At 56.1% G+C, this 21,773-nt stretch overlaps 4 protein-coding genes and 1 long non-coding RNA gene across 7 annotated transcripts; all 5 read right to left on the reverse strand.

Moving 5' to 3' along the window:
- Positions 1-7: 7 nt before the first annotated feature.
- LOC136284697 (uncharacterized) lies at positions 8-1,552 on the reverse strand. The gene is made up of 3 exons (XR_010719257.1): positions 1,385-1,552; positions 773-1,056; positions 8-257 (listed from the first exon to the last, which is right to left on the reverse strand). It is a non-coding gene; the product is annotated as an uncharacterized lncRNA (long non-coding RNA).
- A 3,738-nt stretch (positions 1,553-5,290) lies between these two features.
- LOC136284695 (filamin-binding LIM protein 1-like) lies at positions 5,291-9,917 on the reverse strand. Its single transcript, XM_066175064.1, has 8 exons — positions 8,567-9,917; positions 7,585-7,802; positions 7,075-7,208; positions 6,871-6,982; positions 6,612-6,781; positions 6,341-6,519; positions 6,129-6,246; positions 5,291-5,823 (listed from the first exon to the last, which is right to left on the reverse strand). The coding sequence occupies exons 2-8, from the start codon at positions 7,775-7,777 to the stop codon at positions 5,710-5,712; spliced, it is 1,020 nt and encodes a 339-aa protein (XP_066031161.1). The 5' UTR covers positions 7,778-7,802; positions 8,567-9,917; the 3' UTR covers positions 5,291-5,709.
- Positions 9,918-10,474: 557 nt separating this feature from the next.
- Positions 10,475-14,050, reverse strand: LOC136284694 (transmembrane protein 82-like). The gene is given in 9 exon segments (XM_066175062.1): positions 10,475-11,104; positions 11,212-11,399; positions 11,824-12,232; positions 12,965-13,041; positions 13,153-13,250; positions 13,462-13,534; positions 13,607-13,765; positions 13,768-13,832; positions 14,037-14,050. Coding segments are annotated over 9 exon segments (1,149 nt in total). The 3' UTR covers positions 10,475-11,038.
- Positions 14,026-16,437, reverse strand: LOC136284693 (solute carrier family 25 member 34-like). Of its 3 annotated transcripts, none has more exons than XM_066175059.1 (5): positions 15,702-16,432; positions 15,086-15,259; positions 14,574-14,726; positions 14,349-14,483; positions 14,026-14,257 (listed from the first exon to the last, which is right to left on the reverse strand). In XM_066175059.1, exons 1-5 carry the CDS (start codon positions 16,155-16,157, stop codon positions 14,075-14,077), a joined length of 1,101 nt encoding a protein of 366 aa, XP_066031156.1. In that variant the 5' UTR covers positions 16,158-16,432; the 3' UTR covers positions 14,026-14,074. The 3 variants fall into 3 exon arrangements, with proteins under 3 accessions (XP_066031156.1, XP_066031157.1, XP_066031158.1); XM_066175060.1 differs by having other exon boundaries at positions 15,086-15,151; positions 15,702-16,428; XM_066175061.1 differs by lacking the exon at positions 14,349-14,483 and having other exon boundaries at positions 15,702-16,437.
- An 803-nt stretch (positions 16,438-17,240) lies between these two features.
- Positions 17,241-21,693, reverse strand: LOC136284696 (pleckstrin homology domain-containing family M member 2-like; the record flags this gene model as incomplete). Its single annotated transcript, XM_066175065.1, has 9 exons — positions 17,241-18,315; positions 18,658-18,774; positions 18,858-19,037; positions 19,252-19,411; positions 19,870-19,935; positions 20,215-20,405; positions 20,486-20,618; positions 21,209-21,297; positions 21,629-21,693. Coding segments are annotated over 9 exons (1,139 nt in total), but the record flags the coding sequence as incomplete, so codon positions are not given.
- Between the last annotated feature and the right edge of the window lie 80 nt (positions 21,694-21,773).

The following is a 21,773-nucleotide window of genomic DNA, read 5'->3' on the forward strand; positions in this document are numbered from 1 at the left end:
CATCCGGACTATTCAGTTGCATGTGCAGCTTCACTTACTGCGGTTTGGTTTTGTTGTGCTTTTTTTTTTTCCTTTTTCTTTCTTTTTCATTGTTTCTTTTGGTTTTGTTTTTTTGTTTTTGTTTTTTTTTTTTTTTTTTTTCTGGGTGTATTTTTGTCCTCTTTTTCATTAAAAAATAATCCTTCCCAAATCTCCCAAGGAAAATCTACATCTCTGTGGAACAAATAAAACATTCAGGCACAAACTTCCATCATGGACTGTAAAAAAAGAGATGGGTTGGTTTTTGTTATTTTTTCTTCTTTCATTTTTATTTTTGATGGCTTTTTGTCTCCTGCTTTTAGGATACATTGTAGTAGGAAACCAATGGAGGAAAACAAAGGTAATATATATATATAATCAAAGAGATATATATGGGCCAAAGTTACAGTGATTATGTATAATTAAATTATAGTTTTTAGGTGTGTGAGCTTATTTTATATATTAAGTAGTCCCTTGGAAAAGGTAATATAAAAATATGAAATATATCATAACATTTTAATATTTATATGTAATAAATATATACACGTATTTCTGCATCTGTAGAAATAGAAGAACATCAATATGGGCCTAAATCTGCAATTCTATGGGGAAAAAAGCACTATTTTTAGGGACGTAGCTTTTAAGAAACAAGAGGCAATGTTATAGCCTGTAACAACACTGTGATGCAGGAAAAAAGGGTAAGGCAACATTAAAAGAATAGTTAAAACGGAAAAAAAAAAAAAAAAAGTAGTACCTTGGCTACAGTCTCCAACAACGAGCGTGTGGATGTTACGGGATTTGGGGTTTTTTTAATGGTATTATCACGTCTGATCACACCAATATGTGATTTTAATTAAGTGAATGGCGGGCGAGCTGTCATGGGGAGCAGGCGAGCAGCGATGGCTTCTTCTCATACCACTCCAGCTCAGATGATAAATCAATCCTCGGGCGTTTAGGATCTTTTTTTTTTTTTTTCCCCTAAGTGCTTGTGGGGATTTTCCATGCAGTGAGGAGACCGGGAGATGGCAGCTTCAACCCCTGCGAAGGAGAAAAGCGGTGGAAAAGCGAAGAATTAGGCATAAAACTACCCACCTTGGGGGTGCGTGTGGTGATGATGAAAGGGAAGGGTGGGGGGCGTGTGGAAAGCGCAATTCTGGGTCAAAACCCCTCAGCTGTGAGGGGGGGAAAAAAATAACATATTACGGGTAACGCTGGGGGAGCTGAGGTGAGGGAAGATGACCGGGGACTCCGCCACGGCCGAATGAAAACGCGCATTCATTTCTGGCCATTTTCACATCCTTTTGCAAAGGCGGCGAGGAGAAAAGGGCAGGAGGGAGAGGGGAATAAGAAGAAGGTCAGGTTTCACCCTCAGCGCTTCCGCCGCCCGCCCGGAGGGAATTCACAGAGGATCAGAACCCCTCCGCCGTGCCCGAGGCTCTTCGGCCCCGCAGCCTCTCCCCGAGCGTCCTTCCCTGTGCTCTCCGCCCGCCGCCATTTTGTCGCCTCAGCGCCGCTCCCGCGGCCCCGCCGGGCGGCCATTTTGTGAGGCGAGCGCGGGGGGGGCAGCGCCTGAGGGGCCGGGAGGGCCGGCCCCTGCCGGCGCCGCCTTTTGTCCGCCCAAACCCTCTTCTTCCTTCTCATCCTCTTTTCTTCAGGAGTTTTTCCTCACGAAACACTTTGTCCTTAACGCCCTGTCTAGAGGCCGATCGCTTCACGAAAAAAAAAAAAAAAAAAAAAAACAAAACCAAAAAAACCCCAACCCAACAGAGCACCAAACCAACTGCGATAAACCAAAAACCCGAACAAACCTCACAGGACGCAATCCAATAAATGAGATTAAAGCATATGCGCCAGCTTGGCTGTGAGGAAAAGTTTAACCTCGTGGAGAATTAAGGGATATATTATAATATATATTTATTCCCCGCCCTTCTCCACGTTTTCCCCCTCTGTGATAAATCCCTGAGGTCAATAATCTATATTGACAAAGGGGATAACCTCTTCGAAAAATATCCGTGTTTTTATTTCAATGAAACCCCTCCCTCACACTGCTTTACTGGACATACGAGCAAAATAAAGATACAACTTAAACCACTCGAAGCCAAATCTGGGTGAAAATTGGTAATTTTCAGGAAATAGGGCTGCAGGATGCTGTAATCACTGATATCACGAAGGAAATGCGGGATATGAAATAGCAAAACCCTGCTCGCAGGTGTGTGCTGTGCGTCTGCTTTCAGAAATAGGGTGGGCTGGGCTTTTTATCCTTTATTTTATAAAGAAGCCAGTATAGCACTCGCAGCCTGGTAACGCGCTTGCGCGCTCGCCTCATCCCTTTCCCCTCATGCAATCAAAATCAATGTGTTTTCAAACTACATTGTGGCAGTGGGTGGTTCAGTTTCATCAGGAAACTGGGGGGAAAGGAGAATATTAACACACGGCTCTTTTTTTTTTTCTTCTTTTTTTTTTTTTTCTTTTCTTTTCTTTTTTTTTTTTTTTTTTTTTTAATATATATCCCACCTGTGCTGCATGAGCTGGAGAAATCCAAGCTTGGGCTGTTCCTGGTATAATCCCTGCTGGTTTTTGCCTCTCCCAGAATCAGCAGGATAAGACTGCTTTTCGTTTAAGAAATATAATTTTTTTTAGGCTGTGTCGAAGGAAACTGCAGAAAATAGGTCTCAGTGCTCTGTGGGGAGGAACAACGCTGCAGGAAGCTGGCTAGGATGTGACTGCCCTTAACCTGGGATCCAAAGGCAAAACCCAGTTTTCCTGAAGCTCTATCTTATTTGAGAAAAACCATCACCAACACCCAGCCTTGGTCCCAGCACCTTTTCCAGCCCCTTTATCATCCCACTTTCCTTGCACCACACTACAGACCTTCCATTTTCCAAAGGAGCATGCAAAAAGGGTTTTTATTTCATGAAGCAACACTTTAGCCACTGATTTAAAACCACTACAGCTGTGCCTGGCAGCTCTTTTTTCAATTTAAAACCTCTTTTTAAAAAATCGGGCAGTCCTTTGAGTTGTAGAAAGATAACCTTTAGGCTTTTTTTATAGGACGCACCATTGTATTCCTGGGAACAAGCTGGCTTCACAGCAGAGCCAGAGATCAGATGCCTTGCTGGGAAAGCCCGAAGAAATTTTATACGCAGGCCACACCCAGCCTGAAGTGAGGAAATATTTGCATTTGCTGCTCCTTGGAAGGCAGCCAGGTCCTTCCCGCTCTCCTCGGCCTGCCAAGAGGGATTGCAAGAGCTGACAGGCGTATTGCAGCAGCCAAGGGAAGGGCTGGAGCCATTCGGAGGGCTGTGATCCTCTCTGCCCTTTGGCACTGCCACAGGGACAAGAGGAGGGACTTCGAGTGTGTTTTACACCTGGGTGGTCCGGGGAGGGGGCCTCCACAAGACTTTGGAGCCCAGCCCCCCAAAATGTTATTCTTCAAGGCAGGATATGTGGTTGGTTTATTTTTGCAGACCTGGGTGCTTGCAGAAGTGCTCGTGACAGGCTGAGGAGCCCAAGGACAGGCTGGCCCTTGCAGCCCATCTGCATTTGCTCGGCAGCAGGACAGGATCCAGCTCCTGCAGCCTCATCCCTGCGGGATCTCCTGCATGCGGCTCAAAATTCCTCGAGCTCCTCCCAAGGGAAAACACGGGGTTGTGCTTTTCAGGCAAAGAAATGCTCCCCACGCCTCAGCTCATAGTGCTTCTCCCTTTATCCGGGAAGAAGACAGCTTAAATCAGCCTTTTTGTCCTCTTACCTGTGTCCATGTATCTCTGTCCCTTGTCACCCTCCACTCCTGAAAAATCATGCCAAATCTGACCACACTACCTCCCTTCACCATGCTGCCAAACTCTCTAGCAGTGCCTTTCCTTTCTCCTTGCTTTCCAGGAGAAAAGCAAGCAGCCTTCTCCAAGGCTGCCTGTAAATAAAAGCATTTCCCTGCCTAACTCTAGCCAAAAATTCCACAGGCCCAGTGCCAACAGCCCATGCTAGAAGGCTCCAAGAGGGAAATACCCAACTCCTTCCTACCAGTCCTCTGCGGAAGGGTAGTGCAGCTTGCAATAACACATCCAAAACACTGCTCAGCATTGCACTTCCATCCTCCCCAAAAACCTTGAGTGGAAATATATCCGTATTACAAAAAGCAAGCAGCTCTTTGCCCTCTGGTCCTTCTTTTTCCTGCTCCCTTTGGCCATTGCCACATCCTTTTACTTTTTTAGCATCATTTTGATGCCAGATTTTCCTCACAGTGCAAGGAGCTTTGGAAACTGAGAGCTGACTTGGAGCACGGGAATTCCTTGGCATGGAACAAGGAGTTCCCACCCAACCAGACCCAAAGCCGCCAACTTACATGACCGGGACAGACCACAACTTATTTATAAATATATTTAAAGCAAGTTATGACCCGATTGATGGCCTGGAGATGCTCAGTAATGAACACTGAGTAACTAGCTTTGTAGACAGGGAAGAGTCATCGGGAAATAGTTATTGATGTGATTAATTAACCATCATTAACCCCTTCACTCATAAACACAGCACACGCTGGAGATGTATGTGATCCAGGAGCTGCTGGTCTGGTGGTTGTTTTCCTTGTTTACAGCTCCCATTTTCCATCAGGAAAGCATTAAACATCATCTCACGTGCTCTTGCTATCTTCTGCTCTTGATTTGTGGCTTTTTAAACACTTTCGGTTAAAAAGAAAGTTAAAAAGTTTCTCTGCCTGGTTTGCAACGCCCTCACAAAGAAAACCACTAAGCACCGGCAGCATCAGATGTTGGGCATGCAGCGAAATGGTCTAATTTTTACTGTTTGAGGCCTGGACTGAGAGGAAATCAAAAAGCTTCCACTAGCAGAGCGATGCAATCTTGGATAACATGCAGAAAGCGGGCTGTCCATCTTTCCCAGTGTCCCGGCCCTGTGGGACGCTTTTAGCTGAAGTTTTGCTGCCTGATGGAGGAATTTGTGCTCCGGCTGCCCTCTGCCGGCTCCGGGATAGATAGTCAGCAAAAAAAACAAACCCAAACCACACCATCCCTTTTATCAACACAACGAAACATCGCCAGATCCCATATGCACCCCAAAAAACAACACTCTGCTCTCCCCTAGGTGACAGCAGCATCTGCCACATCGCTACACCCTAAATTCAACTGTTATGGACCTGAGTGACCCAACTCTTGCCACACCTAGAGGATCCAAAACCGGCTTTTTTCCTTATTTTTAAATTTGGATTTGATAGGTTTGGAATGCAGGGTGGATGAAAGGAATGAGAGTTTTTAAACTCAGAATTTTATTTAACTGCAAGTAACTAAATCAGTGCCTGCTCTCCACAGAGAGAAACATTTCAGTGAAACCCCAAGGAAGCTTGAGAAGAAAGAAACACCACCCAAGAAAATCAAACTGGCCTTAAAAAAGAAGTTTAAAAAAAGAAACAAGGAACAAAACCTCCACTCCTCATTGCTGCTCCGTCAGAGCATTTTATATTCATCATGAGCGCAGAGCTGTGCCAGGACATATCCACAGTTCTCCACCCCGCCAGCCATGGGGTCAGGGTCCCGGGGACATTTTGGTGATGAAAACCCAGTTCTGCAGTAATTTGGGGGTGCAGCAGGCACCCAGGGTAAGCCAGGGGGCACATCCCACCGGGAGCACCCCCTTTTTGGTGCCTGGCACTGGAAGAGGTTGATGAGCTGCAGGGTCTCAGCAGGATGACTCGTTGCGCCAGCGGACGTGGCAGGACTTGCAGAGAAGGTGGTCGTCCAGGGGGTAGCACCCGTTCTCTGTCAGGTCCAGTGACAGGGGCATCCTGCAGCCCTGGGGGCAAGAGGGGAAAAGGAAGCCACCTTTTAGGGGTCCCTGTGTTGTGTTACATCCTATTTTCCCTTCAAAACTCACCAGCACTGCGAAAAAGTGACATCAAAAGCATGCAAAACTGAAGTTCTCCAAACACATCATCATCATCACCACCACCCAATTTTATTTTCCATCTCCCCATTACTTGTAAGATAAACTGCAGGCTGAAAAACAGCCATGGGTGCTGCCCTCCCTGTGTCCGTGCTCAGCCAAGGCTCCGTGCCACCCTCTCGGCTTTGGGGGCCCCCCAGCCCCCAGGGCCATACCTCGCAGCGGTAGCAGCTCTCATGGAAGCTGCGTCCCAGGCACTCGATCTTGTAGGTGTCCTCATCCTCATGGGGGACAATGGGATGCTCGCAGGCACTGCACACGGCAGCGTATTTCCTGATGGAGCAAACGGAAGCCATGTGAGCCCTGCGGGGTGATGGGATGAGCTGAACCCAACTCCCAGTGTGGGAGACACTCCCCCACTGCCAACCTGTAGAAATCGGGCACGCAGTACACATCACCCTGCCCATCCACGGCAAAGCTCTCGGTGCCAATGGCCCGGCTGCAGGCAGCACAGGAGAAGCAGCTGGGGTGGTAGCCCTTGCCCAGGGCACGGACAATGTGCTCTGTGATCAGCCCCTGGCACTTGGCACATTTCTCCAGCGTGGCCTGGAATTCAGGGAACACATGCCATGAGACGCAAGCCCACACCCCAGGGGATGTTCTGAGAGTGCTGGTTTTACCCGAAGGAGGATGCGTACCTGGAAGCAAGTGTCACACGTGGGGCACCCGTCTTTCTGGAAGTAGCGCTGCCCAGCCAGGAGTCGGTGGCACATGCGGCAGGTGAAGCAGTCAGGGTGGTACTGCTTTCGCATCGCCTCCACCGTCGGCTCCCGGGGCCCCAGCACTTTGTGGCAGAAGGCACAGATGTCTGCAAGAAGCAGAGAGAGCGGCTGGGAGCTGCGTGCCTCAGTTTCCATAAGTGGGGATGAGCCCATGCACAGCTGGATCTTCCCTTACCTCTGGAGCTGTCCCTCTCTGGGTACCCATTCGCGTCCTGCCACTGCTGCTTGCCTGCTTGCTCCTGGCAAAATGTGGGTGGCTTCAGTTCAGCAGGGAAGGTGGAAGGGGCCTGGCAAGTGGGGAAGGGCAAAGCCATGTTAGTTATACCCCTGCAGGTGGGGAAACTGAGGCACTGTAGGGACTGCACTCTGTTATCCTCACCTGGAGGGTGGTGGGTGCTGCAAGGTCCAGTTGCTGCAGTGCCAGACCCAGCGTCTCCTCGGACAAGGGCTGGGGCACTTCAGAGAGAGGGAGCACTGGTGGGGATGAAGGTACAGGGGCCACTGGGTGGGTTTCTGCAGCAGCAGACAGACATGGGGGGTTTAGAGGATCAATAATGTCAAGTAACACTGAATCACAATAATGCCCTGTCACAATAACATCCCAACAGCTTTGAAGCAGTGCTCGCTGACCTGCCCTAAAAGCAAACGCCATCGAGGCAAATGGGGACAAACAGCACCGATAAGCCCAGCAATGGAGAGCAAACACAGCCCGTCCCCAGGAGCCGGATCCAAGCTGGGATGGGTCCAGGGATTTGGGGAATAACTCACTCCAAAAATAGCCCCACATCCCCTTCCGCACGCGTATTCTTTGGCAAAGCATCTCCACAGCCTCCTCAGCCCCATCACCATCCTTCCACACTGCTCACAGCCCTCCATGGACACCCCTCACCTCTGTTGGGCAACATGGGGGGTGACAGCAGGATCTGGGGGTGATGGGTGCCAGGGACCTTGGCACCATCTGGCTGCGGCTCCCGTTGGGTTTTCTCCTTGGTGGCCACATCCCTCCGTGGTGGCATGAGGGTGATGAAGACAGACGAAGCAATTCTCTTCTCCACTTTCCCTGGCAACATAGCTGAAGCCATGGAAGGGCTGGATCGGGGGTTGATTCTAGGAAAAATAAGAAAGAAAGAGAGTAAAACTCACAGGCCCACTGGCAGCTCCTGCCTCCGTGTTGCCCTTCGGCATCAACTCGCCTCCCTCCTCCCGGAAAGGGAGAAGGAACAAGCGTTCCCGTGTCACGTCACAGCAGTAAATGGTCTCGTGCCTGGGAGGACACAGGGTACAGAGTCCAGGTGAGGCAGCAACTGATATCTCCCATTTTCACACCTCTGTGGCCAAATCCCACCTTCTCATATGCATTTGAATCCCCTGTATTTCCTCTTACTGCTCCCACCCACCTGGGACTAAACTCCCCATGTGCAGTAGGAAATACCCACCTTTCCTTTTAAAAAACAGGGCTGCAATAGGATTTTGCTTTTGCAACCCCTTTTTGGGAATCTTTCTACATCCCCATTCCCTCCCTCCTTATCCCCAATTCCCTGCCAATCACTTCCAGCTCTGCACATCCCCCCTTTTGTTTTTCCGGGTGGGTAGACTGAGGCACAGTGCTTTGAATCACCATGTCCCTGACACTGACACATCCCCTGAGCAGCACCCGGCAGCACAGGCAGGATGAGCCTGACCCCAGGAAACCCTACTCAGGAAGGAAAAGGGCTGTTTATCCAACTTCCCAAAGGGAAAAGCAGCTGGGGTGAAGCTTCCCCTTCCCAAATGGAATGGTTTGGAGGGGGGGAACCCTGAGCCTTTAGTCAGGGTACTGTGTTGGTGAAGCAGGATTCGTGCCTGAAGTGAATCAGCAGCTTGAAAAATACCTGTGTGATGAGTTCCTGGTCTAATGCAGCTCTGCTCCCTCAAAATCCCACTCGCGGGGGTCAGCACATCCTTTTAGGGGCAGACAGACTCCCCGAGGTGAGGGAAAAGCTTCGTGATGTTCCTGTCGGTGACTTCAGCCTCTGACTCAAGCAGGGAAGGGATTAAAGAGGAGAAAGAACCCCGAGCACTTCGCTCCCTCTTTCCCTCCCTCCCCGCCGGCTACCGGCGGAACCGGCCTTCGTCCAGCTCCTCACCCACCAGAGCCGCCGCTTTTCCTCCTCTCCAGCAGAGCTGTGGAAAACCCAACCTAAAACAGAAAAAAAAAATTTCTCCGGGGTTAATGGGAACCATGTGCTCATCGCATTCCTCTTTGTGCCGGGGCTGTTGGGATCCTGGCGGCCCCGTGGCGGGATCCCCCAGATCTCCCCCAGCCGGGGACCATCGGGCTGATCGAGGCTCAAGGGGTGCATTAATGGGGGTCCCCCCCTCCCCATGTAGTTCTATCCTGGTTTGGGGTGGCAGAGGCCACACTGGAGAGGAACCCCCTTGGTTTCCCAAAAATCTCCTGGGATGGGAGCTCAGGTGGGATTGATGGGGATAGGGCCACTTATGGGGTATCCCCACAACCCCCAAAACTGGGATGGGACACAGCCCTCTAGAGCTGTACCCCAACTCTGTCCCCTACCCCAGGGACCTCTCAGAGGGTGCTCCGAGGACGCCCAAGGAAAAAAGGATGGGATGGGGATACACAACGCTTGGTGTCCCTTCTCCCCCGACCCTGAGTGATCCCACTGTTCTCTTGTCCCTCACCTCGGGGGTGGCCTTGCAGCCTCCCCGGCATTCCCTGTGTCCCAGCGTGCAGCCCTACAGCTCCCTGTCCCCTACCTGGCAGTGCGCTGTCCCCTATGGGGCGGTGGCCCCACCGTGTCCCCCTGCCGGGAGTCTCCCATCCCCTCCCTGGGAGAGTCCCCAGTCCCTTCCTTGGGGACGGCTCTTGGTCTCCTTGTCTCATCCCAGGATGACCGCGTTCTTACCCCATCACGCGTGGGGTCCCGTGTCCCATATTGGGGTGTCCCCTGTCCCCTCCTCGGGGGGGGGGTGTGTGTCCCAATCCCACACCTGGGGTGGTCCCTACCTGAGGGTGGCCCCCGTCCCCCTACCTGGGCGGGTCGTACCTTGCGGGCGAGGTTCTCTGCCCGGGGTGGGGGGGGGTGTCGCCGGCCCGGAGGTGGCCCTGCAGCCCCTCGGGGGTGACCCTGTCCCCGTCCCCTACCTGGGGAGCCGGTGCGGGTCCCTCCGTGCGCTCCGCGAGCGCGGCGGTGGCAGCGGGAAGGCTGAGCCGCCCGGCATCACCGCCCCTTCCTCCCTCCTCCTCCTCCTCTTCCACCTCCCTTCCTCCTCCCCCCTGCCTGCCCCACAGCCCCGAGCGGAGGAAGAGGGGGGCATATGTCCTTAGGGTGCCCCATTCACCCCCCGACTGCCCGACGCTCCCCAAAATGCTCCAAGGGTGCCCCGTCTCTCCTCAGGGTGCCCCATGACTCCGTGGGTGTCCTTATATGCTCTGGGATTATGGCCTCCAGGTCTTCCCATGGACCCCCCTGAGAGCCCCACACCCCCCCAGGGCACCCAACGCCAAGGGGTGCCCCGTGAGCCCCCCATACACCTCCGGGGTGCCTGTGTTCCCCAATACAACCGTAGCATCTCCATATAGCCCCAGGATAACCCCTGTCCTCCAATACAGCCCCACTTACCCCCCATACAGCTCCATCCCAAAAATGCTCCATATGTCTCCTATGCATTCCCAGGACACCCATGTGCCTCCCTAGAGCCCCAGCATGCCCCATAAACCCCTATAGAGCCCCCGGTGCCCCAAATACCCCAGACCCCCTTCCTGCTCCCCCCCTACATTGAGGGTCCCTCCCCAAACTGCACCGCGCCTTCACAGGGCCTGTTGCCCCCGGCACAGCACAGGGGCACTTCCCAGCCAGAGGGTCACCCCACTCCGTGCCTCCCTTCCCAAGTTTCCCTTCCCAAGGAGGAATTCTACCTACCTCTCTCAGAAAGCTGCACCACCACCCCCCGAAGTGCCTTTCCAGTACATTGGGACCCCAGATTGCTCCACCCATGGATTTTGCTGGAAAAAACCCTTTATTTTCTGAGATTTATAACCCCCTGGAGGCCCCTGACAGTATGGCCCTGCAGCAAGCAAGGATGGGACATCTGTCAGCATCATGAAATTCCACTGGGACCAGACAACAAACCCCAGTAGTTCTGCAACATCACAGGGTCGCCCCAAAAACCAGGGGCAACGTGAGTCTTCCCCCTGACCTCCTCCATCCCATGGGATGGGGTTGGATGCCTTCCAGGAGCCCTTTTTTCCTTAGTCCCCTTGAGAGATCTGTGATGGGGGGATTCTGGGGGTGCCCAGCGAAGCCATCCTGAGTTTCTGCTGTCTGGTTACACCCCACGGCTCATCGGGACGTCTCCTCACATCTGGATCCCGACAAACTATCCAAGCGAGGCTGCTGGTCAAAATCCTGTGGGGGATGGAAAGAGAGAAGCTGAAAGGCCTCTCACCGTGGCCTCGGGGCTGCCACCAGCCCCTCAGCCCTGTGTCGTGGCAGGGAGGTGCCGCCCCTCTCACCTGCTTCCAGCAGGACTCCAGCAGGACCCCGGAGCAGACCAGACACCAGAGCTCCCCCAGCAGTGACACGAAGACGTGCAGGATGTCGGTCCATCGGCCCACGGCGAGGAGGAGGATGAAGAGGCCGCCCATCCGCACCATCACGGTCCGGAACACCAGCCCCCTGCCCGCACTCTGCCGGGACTCCTCTGCAAGGATACGACATTGGGGAGCCACCGCAGGGACATTTAGACCTCCGCAGCCCCACAATGGGGAAACCAAGCATGGGGTGGCTTCAAGTATAGCCCATGTAGCCCCTATACACCTCCAGTACCTCCCATGTACCCCCTATACAGTGCCAGGGTAGCCCACATACCCTCTATACACCCCGAGTACCCTCTATGTACACCTGGGATGTATATACACACACCCCCTACAGACCCCCAGGACACCCCATATGCTCTGCATACAACCCCAGGACTCCCCATCTGCCCCTATAAAGCCCCAGGTGGCCTCCAGTGGCCCCATACAGCCTGAGTGTATCCCACATACCCCCCATTACACCCCCAACATACCCCACACAGCCCCACGTGTCCCTCAAAACCCCCCCGAAGCGGGCCAGCCCCCACCCACCCTGCATGTAGACGACTAGCAGGGTGTAGCAGATGGTCAGCGGGGTCCAGAAGCGCACGGCCTCGCCCGTGGAGAGGAAGTCGCGGTTGATGAGCTCCACGGCGGCCAGGTCGGCCACAGTGAAGGTGAGGGCCAGGGCGTTGCGCAGCAGGCGCGGGATGCCGTGCCCCGCGGCCAGCAGCAGCATGCAGACGCCGCAGTAGCGCGCCCGGCTGTGCAGCTCGTACAGGGTGCAGACATGCCGGGCCAGGCGCCGGGCGTGCAGCGCCAGCAGCCCCGACAGCCCCGCTGCCAGCACCAGGTTCCAGCTGCGGTGCGGAGCCCCCTCCAGCAGGAAGCTGAGGCCGCAGGTCACCCCGCAGCCCAGTGAGTACTGGCACAGCAGGTAGAGCTGGCTGCTGTGAGCACCCTGCAAAGCAGTGGGGGAGTTCATGCAATCAGGGAATTGGTGAGGTTAGAGAAGACTTCCAAGACCCACGAGCCCAACTGTTCTCCCAGCACTGCCGTGTTCACCTCTAAACACGTCCTCAAGTGCCTCACCCAAACACTTGTTGAACCCTTTCCAGGACGATGACTCCAGCATTGCCCTAGGCAGCCTGTGCGAGTGCCTGAGCACCCTTCCCATGAAGAATTTTTCCTAATATCCAATCTAAACCTCCCCTGGCTCAGCTTGAGGGCATTTCTTCTCATCCTGTCCCTTGTTTCCTGGGAACAGAGCCCAACCCCAACCTGGCTGCCCCCTCCTGTCCAGGGAGTTGTGCAGAGCCAGAAGGTCCCCCCTGAGCCTCCTTTTCTCCAGGCTGAGCCCCTTTCCCAGCTCCCTCAGCCCCTTCCCAGCTCCATTCCCATCTCTGGACACACTCCAGCCCCTCAGTTACATGCCTCGCCACAGAGGTCCCAGAACTGGAGGTGTCCAACAGTGCCAACACAGGGGACAGGCAGTGCCCTGGGCCTGTGCCTACGCTGCGACCAGCCAGGGGCCATTGGCCTCTTGCCCACCTGGGGACAGCAGGCTGAGGTGCAAAGGGCCACATGGCCCCTCCACACCACAGCCCCTCGTGGGTGCTGAACAAATGCCCAGTTTCCCAGCTCCATCCACACCATACCCCACCATGCCTCAGTTTCCCCCACACCATCTCACCTTGCTACGGGAGAGGATGGTGGAGACAGCACGCAGGGAGAACTCCAGCACCACCAGCGCGGCCACGCGGGAGCCCATCCCAGGGCCAGGACACACGGATCAGTACACCAGACGACCCCAAATCAGACACAGCAACCAAAACACACACCCATAAGGACTCACCACCAGCGCGGCCACGCGGGAGCCCACCAGGGCCAGGACACCGGTCAGCACCAGTACGTGCAGCAGCTCCAGCAAGGGCCGCTGTGCTGCGATCGCCTCCTTCTCCGCCTGCCTCTCCGGATTGCTGGGGACAGTGGGGGGAATGCTGAGCCAAGGGGGTATGTCACCCAAAATGGGGTGACAAGCCTTAGTGACATCCCTCTCTGTGCTTTGCAGCACAGGCTGCAGCCCCTGTCCTGCACCCCTGGGTGCCAAGAGCCATCGCCCAACAGATTCCATAATCAGATCCCCGAAACCAACCTTCTCCCCAGAGGGAACGAAGGGCTGGTGCTTACTTCATGCACTGGATGTAGACATAAACCTTCAGGAGGCTGCAGAGCACCGAGACAGCACAGGCACCCACCAGCCCTGCGGGGAAAGGCAGCAGTGGCTCACTGGTGTCCCCTGGGCTGTCCCCAGGCTACCCTCGGGGGATCTCACCTTGCAGGAGCGCATTCAGCAGCGCCCAGCCCCATGACAGCCCGGGCAATGCTGGGAGCCAGGACCCCAGGGAAAACATTTTCGATGGAGAGAAGCCACAGTGTAGCCAGGCCCTGGCTCCAAGGTCCGCGGGGCGGAGACGGGGCGTGCCCCCACCTCGGCTAGTAAATCATTACTGGGGCAAGCCAGGGCACCTGGAGCCCTGGCCAGAGGAGATGAGCTCCAGCTGCCCCGTGGAGGTGAAAATTAGGAGAGCAGGGATGTGAGGCACATGGAGGGGCTCAGGGACCACCAGCACCTTTAACCTCCCCTCCCACCCCCCCGCAACTGCCATTCTCCTCTCCACCCTGAGGCATCGCAGCATTGCAGGTCCTACCCCCCCATCTGCACCACCCCAAAGACCCCAAAACAACACCAAAAATAGAAAAACCTCTTTATTAACATTGGTGGTGGCGGCAGGAGTCTGTCCTACAGCCCTGGGGGCTGCTCGTGCTGAACCATGTTCCTGAGCTTGTCCCAAAAGAAGAGGCTGAGGACGGTGTGGGGGCCGAGGCGGAAGTAGACAGCACCGATGCCCTTGTACAAGCCCAGCAGCCCTTCTTTGTTGGAGATTTGCAGGATACAATCCAAAAAACCTCGGTAGAGCTTGCCCTGGGGAGAGAGGAGCCAGCTGCGCACCCCTGCCGGATGCAATCCTGGGAAAAGCAGTGTGTCCCCTGTGCCGTATCCGGAATGGCCTTACTGTGCCGTCGGCGTGCACCGGCTGGTTGTAGAGACGGGTGCTGATCACGTCAAAAGGCGTCATTGCCACAGCCACAGCCACACTGCTCACCATGCCCCCCGCCAGCACTGCCGCCCAGCTGCCCTTCCTGAACCACTGCAGGAAGCGCCGGCATCAGCTCTTCCCAACAATAAAAGGGAGCACGGGGGGCCGGCGGCGGCCGGATCCAGCACATTTCCCGCTCACCTGGCGCTCGCAGACCCAGTCCTTGGCGGAGGCAAAGGTGGAGAGCTGCACGGCTGAGCCCACGGTCACACGGGGCACAGCACCTGTCACCCCCCGCCACAGCCCCACCACCCCGTGCTGCTGGTAGATGTTCTTGAAAGCGCTGGAGATGCTCTGGGGAAGAGAGGAAATGGGAGAAAACGGGAAAAAATGGGAATGGTGCATCCCACCTGGCCAAAATTTCCCACCACTGCTGGTCATTGGTGACACAAAGCCACTGTTGGCTTTGGAGAGATCTCAGGGGGATCTTTGGAGACTCTCCGGATTCAGTATCACAGCCCCACGTGCCTGTCACACCCCCTCTGTTCTCACACTGTTATTTATAGCATCATTACGGGGCCAAGCGGCCAAACAACAGCTTTAAATTCCTGCTGACTAAAATAGCATCGTCCCCACTGGGGCCCGGAGCGTGCACGGACAAGGTCCCACCAAATCTTCTGTGTCCCCCCCACTCCAACCCTGTCCCCACTCACCTCATGGTTGTGCTGGTGGCCCACGGCCATGGCCGACACTGTCTGGGCTTGGAGGTGGGTCTTGACCTTGGGGGGGACAATGCCAGGTGACAAAACCCTCCAATGCCCCCGCTGGGATCGGCTGTGGTTCCCCCCATCTTCTTCTCGGCAGATTTTGAGGGGAAGTTTCAGCCCCTCCGACAGAGGTGGGGGACACAGCTGAGTAGCCAGGTGGTAACTCCCGACCTTGAATCCCGTTTCTTTTACCCCTCTCACCCAGGGAGGGCAAAGGGACCCTGCAAACACCCACTGCTGGAGCTCTGCAACCTCAAAAAAGCGGGGAAACCCTCTAAAATGGGAGGTGGGGAACACCCGCAATTTTTTGGGGGGTCATTTCCTTATGGGGGAGTTCTCTGCTGGTTTTCTGAGGGGGATCTGGGGGAGGAAGCAGGGGGAGAGCATGCACAGCGCAGCCCCACATGGGGGGGGGAAGCGAAGCCGGGGAAGAGAGAACGCAGCAAGCTAGTGTTTATAGGATGCAGCCAAGATGCCGAACCTTTCCGGGGGGGGGTCCCCAAAACACCACCGCCCCCCACACACACACACTCCACGGCCTTTGGGGCGGAGCAGCACTCACCAGGTACGCGGGGCTACCCACGATGGCTCCCACCGCGCCGGCAACGGCCCCGGCGGCCACAGTCCCGCTGGGATACCCGGTCCAGCCGGCGTCCTCGGCGTGCGAATAGCAATAGAAGCGGACGCCGTTCATGAGCCCCTGGTAGAGCAGCCCGGCCGCCAGCCCCTTCTGCAGCCCCCACAGCCCGTCCGCCCGGCAGACGGCCACGGCCGCCCGCAGCACCCCGCGGTAGGGCCGGGGGTACGTGCCCGGGGCCTGCAGCTCGCCCTGCAGCTGCAGCCGCGTCTTCACCACCTCCAGCGGGTTGGTGAGGAAGCAGGCCAAGCAGCCGGCCGTGGCCCCAAGCACCAGGTCGGTGGCCGGGGGCACCCCCCCGGCCGGGGGGCTGTTTTGAGGGGCGTACGGGAGTTCCTGCCGGGAGTCGGAAGGGCAGGGGGCGAGGGTCCCCGCCGCCATCCGGCACCTGCCCGCGGGGGCGGCCCCAGGCTCCACCTTCCCGAACAACCGCAGGGAAAAAAATCCGGGGGTAGCGAGAGGCAGCGAGCGCCGCCTCCTGTAAACCAACCCCCCTCTCCCCAATCCAGCCCCCAATTTGGGGACGGGATGTGAGGCAAAGGTCGGACCTGGGGGTGCGTGTCCGGCACCGGCCCCGGCAGCCGCGTCCAGTTTCACGTGATGGTGCTGCCCCGGGGCAAATAGGGAAAAGCAGGCAAAAAAAAAAAAGGCGGGATAACATTGAAACCGAAACGGAGGGAGAGGAGTTTTGGGGGGCACACAGAGTCACCCCCCACACCACGGGGAGGAGGATGAGGACTGGAAAACTCGCTACGCTTGTGGCCGCGGTGCGGGGGGGGGGGACGTGCAGGGGGTCTCGCCCGCCTCTCCCGGTGCTTTGAAATTGGAGCTTCCCGCGGAAAAATGCTGCGGGGGGTGGGGATGTCGGTGTCCCGCCCCCCGCCGTGGATTCCTGGTTTTAGGGCAGCGCGGGGACCCCCCGCGACGCGGTTTGCCCCATGTCCGAGGCACTTCGGTGGTTACTGAGGGGGGAGGACATGTGAACCCCCCAGATCCCAGACTCCTCCCCTGCCAGTCGCTGCCTCATCCCAATATCCTCCCCCTGACAGTGGCTGTCCCAGTCCCAACATCCCCCAACACTTTCGTTTTGATGTCAGAAGTCAAGGAGGGTTTTTGGGGACAGTGGGTGATGCTGGGGGCTGGCCTCATGGCTGTTTCTTTCTTGTCTAGCCTGGACTAGATCTCCCAGATCCAGGGGACTGGGAATATCTCCTGGATCCAGGGATAAGCAAGGACAAAACATGAACACTCTGTGTCCTGATGGGTAATTCCTAGTTGAAGCCACGAACGTGTCCCACCGCAGGGTTAACGCTGCTGGGGTTCAGGGAGGAGCTGAAGGTGCACGTCCTCCCCTCTTTTCATCCAAACAACCCCTTCTCCCTGCCCCAGAGCCATTCCACAGGCTCCAAAGTGACGGCAGGAGCAGCAGCCCCAGGTGGCAGAATCTGGCCGAAGGGCCAAGGCTGAGTTACCAAGGTCTATTTATTTGGGGAGGGGGGAAAGGAAGCAGATGTATGTACATATACATTCAGTCATGTACGTTTCATCCCACAAAAAGGCCCCGTGAACGTATATTACATGAGAAGGTCTCCAGATTATTATTATTATTATTAATAATATTATTTAAAAGCTGGGGTTGTGCCCCAAAGTGCTCGCAGTGGAGCGCAAGTGGCAATGGGTCCTCGCTGGCCTTGGATGCAGTGAGCTGAGGAGATGGGGACGTGTTTGGTAGCAGCCACGTGACAATGTCCCTCAGGACACCTGAAGAACGTGGGACTCCATCTCTTCTCCCCCAGTGCATAGGGTCAGTGTTCAAACCACAAACGGGCTGCTGAGATCTCCTAAAACCACGTTTACAGCCAAATATTTGGCCCTGTTCCTTCTTCCTTAGCCTCAAATATCCTGGACAGGCTCAGAGTGGTTCAGCGGTGTCCGGAGGCCCTGGGCACGCTCTCCAGGAGGCGGTGGAGCGGGGCCATCCTCAGTGATTGTATGAGCAAAAAAACATGCACAGTAGTGATTGAGTGTTCCCGCCTCTTCCCGATCCTGTTCGAAAATGAACAAGTCCTCAGTCTTGCTCCCCACCAGCACGGGGATGCTTGTCCCAGCCCATCCCGCTCCTACCCTCACCCTCACTACTACTGGGATATTATTCTGTGAAAGGCAAATTATTTGCCCCATGGCAGCTGGACAAGGAGAAAGGCGCAGGTGGTGAAGCATCTGGCTGCTCCTCAAACCACGCCGGATGTCCCTGGCTCGGTGGAGAGCGCGGGGTCCACACTGCAGGCATGGCCCTGGTGAGGACCAAGCGATGGCAGGAGGGTTTGGGGTGCCAGTTGGCCAGATACAGGCCCTGATCCCCAAAAATGGGCCCCCATCAGCTGTCCTCCCCTGGCCAGGGTTAACACCAGGGGTCCCGCTCGGCCCGTCCCCGGCAGAGGCTGTCGCTGCGCTGCCAGGCGCTGTTGATGAGGCTCTGGGCATCCTCACATTTCTTCTTCACAGCAGCATCCAGAATGGCCTTGTGCTGAAGATCGACCTGAAACACAGGTGTGGGGTGCCAGGAGGGAAACAGACAACAGTCATTTCTCCCTCTCGCTGTAAAACCACCTCAAATCCACACAGGAAAGTCACCGGTGTCACGGATATGGTGACAGCGGGGCTGACCCACATTCCTCCCACTCCCCTCGCCAGTACTGGATGGATGCTCATGGCTTGTCTTGCCAGGCTCTAAATCCCACATCCTGTGATTATATGGACCCAGAGAAGCTCCCCGGCTCTCCTGCCCTTTTTGGGAAAGCTGGGCTCTCCCTACAGGGACAAATTCATCCATCTGCTCTCCCTCACTCGATGAGGGTGTAAAGCAGCCCCACGTGCTCACCTGGTAGATGTTCCTCCACGCAGCGTTCAGTGCTGACAGGAACCTCTCCAGTTCCGTAGTGCAACTAAAATAAAGGACCCAGGGGGGCAGGAACTCCTTGCTGTCCTGAGCAAATTCCTAAACACCAGGAGAGAGGCCAGGTGTCAGCACTGGGTGCTCACCCAGCCCGGGGCCAGCGGGTCCCAAAACCCTCCACTCACCAGGACACAGTACTCCTTGCCAGCCTCTGTGGAGACGGCCGTGACATCCGTCAGCTCTGCAGTGCCCAGCGAGCGGAAGAAGCTGGTCTGACAGTCCTCGTGGCATGTGAAAGCCTTCTCGTCTGTCAGCACCAGGCAGCAGGGAACGCACGGTGTCGGGGCAACACCCTGGGGGATCACCTGCATGGGGTGGGGAAGGGGTGGTAAAACCTGGTATGATGGAGCCCCATCTCCTTGGGGTGCATGTGGGCTCCTGGGGGGAAATCCTCCTGGTTCAGGATAAAGCTGCCCGCTCCATCTGGCCAGACATTCCTGCTCCCTTCGGCAGCGCCAGAGGGGCGCTGGGCAAGGGAGGGGCTGAAGCACCCACTCTCAGGGTCTGTCCCCAGCTCACCCCTTTGGAGACAGCCTGGCAGAAGTACTGCATCCAGTCTGCCATGTCCTCCTCATTCTCAGCGCTCAGCTCCAGGGAGGGCCGGTCTGTCAGGATCACCTGGAAGGAGTGGGGCCGGTCGGTGGTGTTGGAACGTCGGCATCCCCCGCACTGCTCGCCGCTGGGAGAGAGGGGGAGATAAGTGGGATGGATGGGCCAGCATGAGCCTGAAAACAGCCTTCGACTGTCCTCCCTGGGCACCACCTCACCCCTGTTCCCAATAAACACTCATTTCCCATCCGTGACATCCCCTGGGATTGCTCCAAGGACCATCTCCAGGCTCTTCACATTGCAGGAGCGCTGGAGTTGAGCACAGTAGGTCTCCCAGCAGGGCTCTTGGAGGGATGCATCACCCTTCAGAAGCCGAGGCCCCACCCAAGGAAGAAAGTGTGCCCATTTCCAGTGGTATGCACTGGAGCCAAAACAAATAGGCACCTGCCCCCAGGCAGGAGCAGCCGGGATTCCTGCGGCATGGATCAGGTCGTAATCCAGCCTGGAACACCTCCCTGGATATCCCAAGTAGCTCCTGCTCCCTAGATCCCCATCGAGTCTGGATGCCGTGTCCTACCAGCCACTTACCCCATGTTGATGGAGAGCAGAGGGGTGACGTCCGTCCGATCGGGGTACTGGTACAAGATCCCATTGCTGCCATTTGGGAAGACGAGAGAAGGGGTAACTGGAGTCAGCTCAGCTCTGGCATCCCCTGCCTTTGGTCCCACAGCCACCCCTGCCCTGCCTCCCACCCACGCAGCCCTATGGGATCACGCTCCTGCTGCTGGGCACCCACAAAGGGTGGCTTTGGCCACCAAACCGGTGGCTTTAAGTGGTACCTCCCAAGCAGCTCTTGGGCAGCAAACTGCTCCCAGCACCTTCTCCCAAGAGGCCTGTGTGACCCCAGCCCCGACCCACGGCCCCAGTGCCCACCTGAGCACCACGAAGCAGGGCTTCCACTGCTCCTTGCCCAGGTAGGAGGTCCCTGCCTTGTAGTGCAGGACGCCGTCCTTGGTGATGGCGTTTTCCACAGAGGAGCAGCTGCTGCTGGCAGGTCCCAGTGCCTCATCCATGGGGTCTTCCCAGTGAACAAGGCCATAGAAACGCACAACCACGTCGCAGGCCTGTAAGAAACAGGAGAACTCAAGGGAGTCTCCTATGAGCCTTCATCACCTGCAGTGATGGTGGTGATATCCAAACTCACCTCACACTTGGACTCCTGCGCCACAAACTTGGCAAGTGCCAGTTTCTCCATGGTGGCATCCGTGAGGATACTGGGATAAGGGGGCTCCCGGCACCCTTTGATCATGGCTGACTTCAAGGAGACGAGGAAGAACCTGAGAGGGCAGCAGAGGTCTCTGACAAGGCTGGGGCAAACAGGCCCTCATCTCCCTCACAGGGTGCCCTAGAGGCTCCCCTTAACCATGGGCCTCTGGTCTTCCAGACCAAAGCTGCCAAATGAACCTACAGACCAAAGGTGATGGGAGGTTGCAAAGTCTGGACTCTAGAAAGGAGATGGGTGACACTGGGAGGTGGTCATTCATCCCAGCACAGATCCCAGTATGACCTGATGGTCCCCTCCCTGAGCTGCCAGCACACACAGGGACGTGGGGACACACCTCGGAACTCAGGAGCTCATCCCTATTCATGCCAAGTGACACAAGTGACACGTGGTCTGCACTGCCCAGAGCCCCAAAGCTCAGACTGAGGGATGGGGTGACAGTTTATCCAGGGAAGATACTAAGATACTTCGGTAGCATCCACGCCTGAGGCACTTCCAGTGGTCAGCTGGGTTCAGCCAGTGGCATCAAACCAACCCCCGAACCCCTCACAGGTGGCAGGACTGTCATGAAGGGCTGTCTCTGGAGTCTCCCACTGTCCCCAAGTCCAAGAATTCCAGAGTTCCATGCTCCAGTTCCCCACTCACTCGGTGAGAGCCACGTCGGCAGTGTCGAGCAGGAACTGCTTCCTCCGGTTGGTGCACACCAGGGTCACTGTCTGCTGATCCAGCCCAACCTGTGGCACACAGCAATGCTTAGGGAAGCCAGGCACGGGATGAGGGGTAACACAGCAGGGCTGACCAGGCTTCTGGCCCCAGGGAGAGGGTCAGTGGTCACTCCACTGCCCATGCAAAGACATGAACAAGGCGGGCACCCTCAGAGGTGGCACTGGAAGGGGCATCTGCCAACTCTCCCAGTCTCAAAAGTTCACTGCCCAGAACACTCCCCAGGGACACAACCACACTCCACTGTGATGCTCCTGGCACCTTCACCCCTGGACAGGCGAGAACTGACCCCCCCTCACTCGCCTCTGGCTCCCCTGGGTGACCCGCCCCGGCCGGGCTCACCGAGATGTAATCCAGCTCGTTGTAGGACACAGCCTCCTCCACCATGTACGGCTTCTCCGCTGCCCCTGGCACAGACACAGAGAGCCACGTGAAGGGGGGCACAGGACCCCCTCTGCAGCAGCAACGATGCACCTGCAAACTGAGC

This window comes from Chamaea fasciata, unplaced genomic scaffold, assembly GCF_029207755.1.
Source record: "Chamaea fasciata isolate MVZ Bird 193981 ecotype frontalis unplaced genomic scaffold, bChaFas1.0.hap1 SCAF_1274, whole genome shotgun sequence".
Classification (NCBI taxonomy): Eukaryota; Metazoa; Chordata; class Aves; order Passeriformes; family Sylviidae; genus Chamaea; species Chamaea fasciata.